Source organism: Taudactylus pleione, unplaced genomic scaffold, assembly GCF_031769625.1.
Source record: "Taudactylus pleione unplaced genomic scaffold, aTauple2 ptg000070l, whole genome shotgun sequence".
Taxonomy (NCBI): Eukaryota; Metazoa; Chordata; class Amphibia; order Anura; family Myobatrachidae; genus Taudactylus; species Taudactylus pleione.
Genome location: NW_028284472.1, coordinates 8,487,608 through 8,493,607, shown reverse-complemented (window position 1 = coordinate 8,493,607; position 6,000 = coordinate 8,487,608). Strand labels below are relative to the sequence as shown.

The 6,000-nt window shown below is 42.6% G+C and overlaps 1 protein-coding gene across 4 annotated transcripts in view; it reads right to left on the bottom strand.

The window, feature by feature from the left end:
- Positions 1 to 409: 409 nt before the first annotated feature.
- Positions 410 to 6,000, bottom strand: part of LOC148533741 (cytochrome P450 2K1-like) — a 41,975-nt gene continuing 36,384 nt past the window's right edge. For all 4 annotated transcript variants that reach the window (XM_088467230.1, XM_088467233.1, XM_088467232.1 and 1 more), the window contains one exon: positions 410 to 832. In XM_088467230.1, the coding sequence (XP_088323356.1) occupies positions 651 to 832 (182 nt within the window). In that variant the 3' untranslated portion in view covers positions 410 to 650. The remainder of the gene's footprint in view (positions 833 to 6,000) is intronic.

Below are 6,000 nucleotides of genomic sequence, written 5' to 3'. Positions count from 1 at the left end.
ATTGTTGATCGACAGCTCGGCCCATTTTGTAGGCGGGGTGGGGGGGTGGTTTCACAAACGGAGGCGTTCCTTAAGGAACGCCTACTGTTTTGTGGGCGGCCGCACTGACATCATAAGTGTTGTCAGTGGGGAGCTTCCTGCTCGATAAGAGCAGGAAGCTCCCTGGGGCTTGCGGCTGCCGACACCCAACCTATAGGGTCTCGTCGAAAGCCCTGATGGTCGCGATGGTCTTGACCATCGCGACCATCTCCCTGGTCGGTCGCTAAGCTGTGGGTGGTAACCCACAGCTTAGCTAGTGACCAGGAGGCCGCACTTAAAAATAGAAGCGGCCACCCTCATTCAGAACGAGCGCTCGCTTCTTGCGAGCGCCTCTGAATGAGGGCCTGTGTCTGTACATCCACTGCTGCCGGCTACCGCAACCACCCCCCTCGTAACCAACCCGTGACGCACCCCCCGCTTAGCTTGCGCTTACCTCCAGTGATCGGTGCACCAGTGACCCCGGGCATCTGTTGTGTGTGAAACGTGCAGCCAATTGATTTCTAAATATTGATGTTATAATGAATATTTAAAGTGTCAGTGATCAGTGATGTGATTGTATTGTTACTGTATATATAATATCATTGAAAATTTAAATTCCCTTAGTCTAGATTTTAAAAACGGGGCACAGCACTTATCAAAATCTTCTTTGGTGCAATTATAAACCCAACTCCAGGGGTCAGATCCACATGACTGACGCCGGGGGGTAAGCGGAATGTGAATTTCTGTAATAGGCTTGCAAAGAAGATGAAAAGCTCCATCCTTGCGAGATTCTCTCCAAGGCAGACTCTACGGCCTAAACAGAATAAACGATAATCGTTACATGAAATCATTTTGAAAAGATATATATTTTTTATTTAATTACCAAACTAACATTCATCAACTATCTGTAAGCAATCTCTAACCTTTCATTTTGTGTATTAATATAATAAGATATTTAATGGAATCCTCCTGAATATATTTGAAATGTGTTTCAAAAAAAATCTTCATTCTCTTATTGAATCTTACAAAATTAATATTGTAGATCGTAAATGTTACAATTGACAGAAAAAAAAAGGATGGAGGAGCTGGCACAGTAGAGCACCCCATACACCAACACCTCCCCCTGCTGCATGCTCTCTCCCTGCTACAAAAACATATAATTTTGGTCTTTGCATGAACTTGAAAATAAAATTCAGGGTTAGACAAATAATAACATATCATCACATTCAAGTTTATTCCAGTCCACTCATCTTGAAATAGACTAACAGCAGCATATCAACAGGAATCTTCAATATGGACCACAACAACAGATCCATTCTCCACCAGCTCAAGGATAAAGTGATGTCTGACTAGGATCAGTATGTATTACCGCTGGCCGTATGGAAGTCCGGCAGGGGTGAAGATCCCGACAGCGGATTTTAGTAAGTAATACTATCCCTGCCCCCCTTAACTATAGCCCTCCCTTAGGGGTACCTAACCCTAACTCCCCCCCTAAGTGCCTAAACCTAACCTCCTCTATCCCCACAGCCTAAATCTAAGTCTCCCGGGATGGGGGGGTGCCTAACCCTAACCTCCCACCAGGGTGCCTAACCCTAACCCCCCCTTTTCCCTAGCCTAACCCTAACCCTGAAACCTAATCCACCCCTCTGTGGCTGTCCGCGCCCGGCTTACCTTCATTCGGTATGCTGGGCGTCGGGCTCCTGGCGGAGGTCTTATGACAGGCATCGGCATTTTGATGCCTCTCATTAGTACCCTGCTGGGATGTGACAGTCGAGAAGCGGGCGGTCGGCATTTCGACCGTCGGCTTTTTGACTGCATCCCGTCTCATCTCAATGTGCTTGGATCATTCATGGTGCTTGGTGGTGTAGGATAGATAAATTGAACCTCTGTTTTCACACTCCATGCTAATGGTGTCATTCTTGCTTATAACACTTAAATCACATAAAGTATCTTTAAGGTGTAGAGCTTCCTTGCTTGATTCTGTTAGTGCGATATATTCTGCCTCAGTGGTATATAGGACAACAGTTGGAAGTTTTCTACTTGACCAGCTTATTGCTGCACCAGCTAGTAGATATAGATATCCTGTATAGGAATGGCAATCATATTCATCTGTACCCTCATCGGCATCACAGAACAATTTGAATGTAGAATTTCAGACATGGTAAGTTCCAAATTCAAGGATAATGTTACTTTTAGGTATCTTAGAAATATTTTGACTTCTTTCCAGTTCTGTGTCCCAGTATTAGTAGCAAACTGGCTTACTCTGCTTACTGCATGTATAATGTCAGGGTGAGCACCAACACTTGCATACATTAAATGCCCAATAGAATTTTCTTCATGTTCTCTGCTTACTCGGCAATCATTGGTGACATGGCTTTAGTTAGTTTCATTGTTTTGTGAATAGGAGTGTTTTTGTATAGCATCTGACATTAAATACTTTGTAAGTATATTTTCAATATAAGCTTGCTGATCAATGGATATAGGCCCTCATTCAGAGCCGGACGCAATTAGCGCTCGCTCGTCCTGAAAATAGGGGTGGCTATTCAAATGAACCGTTCGCTGTTTGCGGTCTGTTCACGCCTCTAGGTCTGAACGAGCGAACAAAACTTGCGGTCTTTTTTTGGGAAACTACGCCCCCTGGCCGCTCGCATCCTACGTCATGTCCGCTATTTATTAGATTAATCAAGTACATCGAACAGGGTATGAACTGCTCGCTATTCTTGTGGTCGGTTTTTGCTACCACAATTTTGCGAGCAGTTCTGGCTATAAAATAACCCAGTGACGTGGTTAATGACGCTGCTGTTTTAATTATGCACACCCATAAAACGCCCGTTTTGACCTTTAATCACGCCTGCGTTCTGATTTCCACTCCCCGTTTTCAAGCACCTTCCCCTGTTACCACCCACATACGCCTCATCCTGTCACTCAAATTATCAGGCATTCGCTATATTGCGAGCACATGAATTTCTACCGCACTGACTGGTTCGCGCATGCGTATAACGATCCGTACGCATGCGCAGTTGGCCAAACATCGCTCGGAGCAAACGAGCTGCCGCTTACGAGTGGCTCTGAATCAGGCCCATAATCCTCTCTTGATCTTGGTTGAATATTCGGCCAAGCAAACAGGGTGCAGGGCCTAAGTCTTTTATCTAGAACTTTTGTCCTAATAGCTGCTTGACATCTGTGATGAACTGTTTTTGGCCTGCTAGTAATAATTCATGCATATAGACAATGATAATGAAGAGTTTCTTTCCTACCGTATGTATCTGTTGTAAATACAATGATCAGTCTTTGAACGCACAATGTCCATTTCTTGTAGTACAGCATCTAATAGGATGTACCAACGTTGACCAATTTGCTTTAAACCATATAGAGCTTTCTGTAAGAGACAGACATCTCCTTCTTGGAACATGTTTTTGCAGTATTGCTCTGGAGGTTCCATGTTCTCCATTTAAGTCAAAGTCTAACTGGTATAGCAGCTTGTTGTACAAGGTAGATATAGCAATCACCAGCTGTAGTGTACTGTATCTTGCTATTGGAGAGTAAGCTTCACCGTAGTCAACACCAGATTTCTGGTATAGCCTTTTGCAACAAGACAAACTTTGTAACCTGTGATAGTCCCATCTGCTTATTTTTTTGAAGGTATTGCGGTGACTTAGTGTCTCAACTAAAGTCCATGTATTGTTATTTAGTCATGTCATCCCCTTATCTATTGCTGATTCCCACTCACACCAGTCATTTCTTGATTTTGGAATACATTGAGGTTAACGAAATGTGATATTTTCAAACTCCTCATAGTACTCATTGGGTGGTTCTCCATTATTTAATGTAATAGAAGTCATTTCCTGTGGCTGGACGTTCATACTGGTAGTCTTTTTCAAGCCTGTCTTCAGCTTCTGTCATATCCAATGTCACATTCTTGTTCTGCAATTCTAATTCCAACTTTGTTTTAAATGGTGCTTGTAGCGAAAAATCAGATTTTGCATCCACATGGGCATAACTGTACATGATTGCGTCAGCAAATCCGTAACTTTCCCTTGCAAATGTATATGTAATGTTCTTTGCATGTGGATAGGTGACAAAGCTCATCTGAACTAATTCCCTTTTGAAGATGAGCAAATAAGGTCATAGGAAGTTCTGTCTTCCTGAGCCAGCCATAAAACTGTCTGGATGTTTAGGACATAAAGAGAAATGTCTGTCATTAAGAGCCCTGTGTACAGAAATGAAAACAGGACTGCTTATACCAGAGACACACAGTCTTCCAAAGATGTGGATTCCCTCACATAAGTCCAGGGGTATAGTTATTGAATTAAGTCTTGGAGCTCAACTTCTAACAGAACAGAAGGTATAATAAAATAACCCCTGCCCAAATGATAGCGAAACCCTGTAGTCCAGCAAGAGGGTCAATGCTCTCTGAGTTGAGAAGGGTTAAAATTACCCCAGGGAGGGGGGGTGAGGAGGGATGCTAGAAAAGCAGCATAAAGATGTGACACTCTGGTAGTTCAGTGTCAATTCTGGTAGAGAAACAGAGTAAACCAAAGTTTGTCATTGGGAAAGCCTCATCCCCAAAGCTGTTCAATCCATCGTGATCTGAATGGTCTGTTTTCTCCTATTTTATTATTTTCTTTGGTTTACTTGAAATTGTGAGTAACTGTGTTTGTGACTTTTTGTAACATCCTTATATCCTTTGTAATTTTTGTACATAAGCTTTGAAGATATTTCTTGAAATAAACTAAACAAATTTTAGTTCTTGGAATCTGTGTTTTTATGACCCAAATGCCTCATGTTTGGCATGTTACCTATTTTTAAATATTGATAATTTGTGTGTACAGGTGAGAGCAGAAGCTTGCCTTACGCTTTACAGTTTAATTGGTGGTGGCAGATACCAGAGTTAATAACCACACGCGCTGAGGTACCGGTGTAAGGTCACGGCGGCAACTCTCAGATTTTCGTATCTGGGAAGAGTTTTTTGGAATATGCTGTAACATCTCTTGACTTTATTAGCTTCATGTTCTTGGAGTCCCACAGTCTATATCCTTGGTCCATTTGGCATTATCTAAACAAAATGCACTTCATGGATTTGGGATCTAGTTTATGTCTCTTCTCCTTGGGGATGTGTACATACGCAATGCACCCAAAGACTTTGAGATGTTTGATACTTGGTTTTCTTCTAGACAACACCACTGTTGGTGTTTTCTCTTCCAGGGCAACTGTGGAAGCACAATTCTACAGATACAGTACTCTGCTGTAGATACTCCTTACACCCAAAAAAAGCCTTTACATTTACTTAAGCCCATCATTGTAGAGCAACACACTATACACTGTTCTATAATGTAGTGTTCTATGGGGTCTGATGTGTCTGGGTGCCCAGACTCATAACCTATTGATATGTGTATATTAGATGTTATTATTAGACACCAGTGAATAATAGTTGGTAGGCACACCAGATGGATAGATGTAACCAGCAATCAGTGTTTATTGCTGTGCTCAGTGATAGTACTTCTGTACTGAAAGTTCTGATACACAGACATTGCTGATAGAGCAGAACATACATCAGAGGTGTTGAGGAGCTTACATATGACCAACCGGTCATATATGTAAGGCAGAATCACATGACTTTGGTGGAGCTGAGTAGTATACATGTTTGTGTACCACTGCAGATCTCAAAACAGTGAATAAGTTGACACCGCACATGACAGTACTAACATCTTATAGGAGAATGTTCCATCTAACGAAGCAATGTTGCGGAATGCGCAGTAGCGCACTACATATATCATCAGGAAAATGAACCCTCTGCAGTTGCCTTAGGTGCATGCCCGATAATGGGATGTGGCCTCATGGTAAGGGGCATTGCCGAGCATCACACCTTGTTTGCATCATTTTGGGGGCATGCCCAGCTCTCTCCTAGCTGCTGGGTTTTCCTCAGACTCTTCCCCGCATCTGTTTCAGAACCATTCACATGAAATGTTTGGATGCAAATGT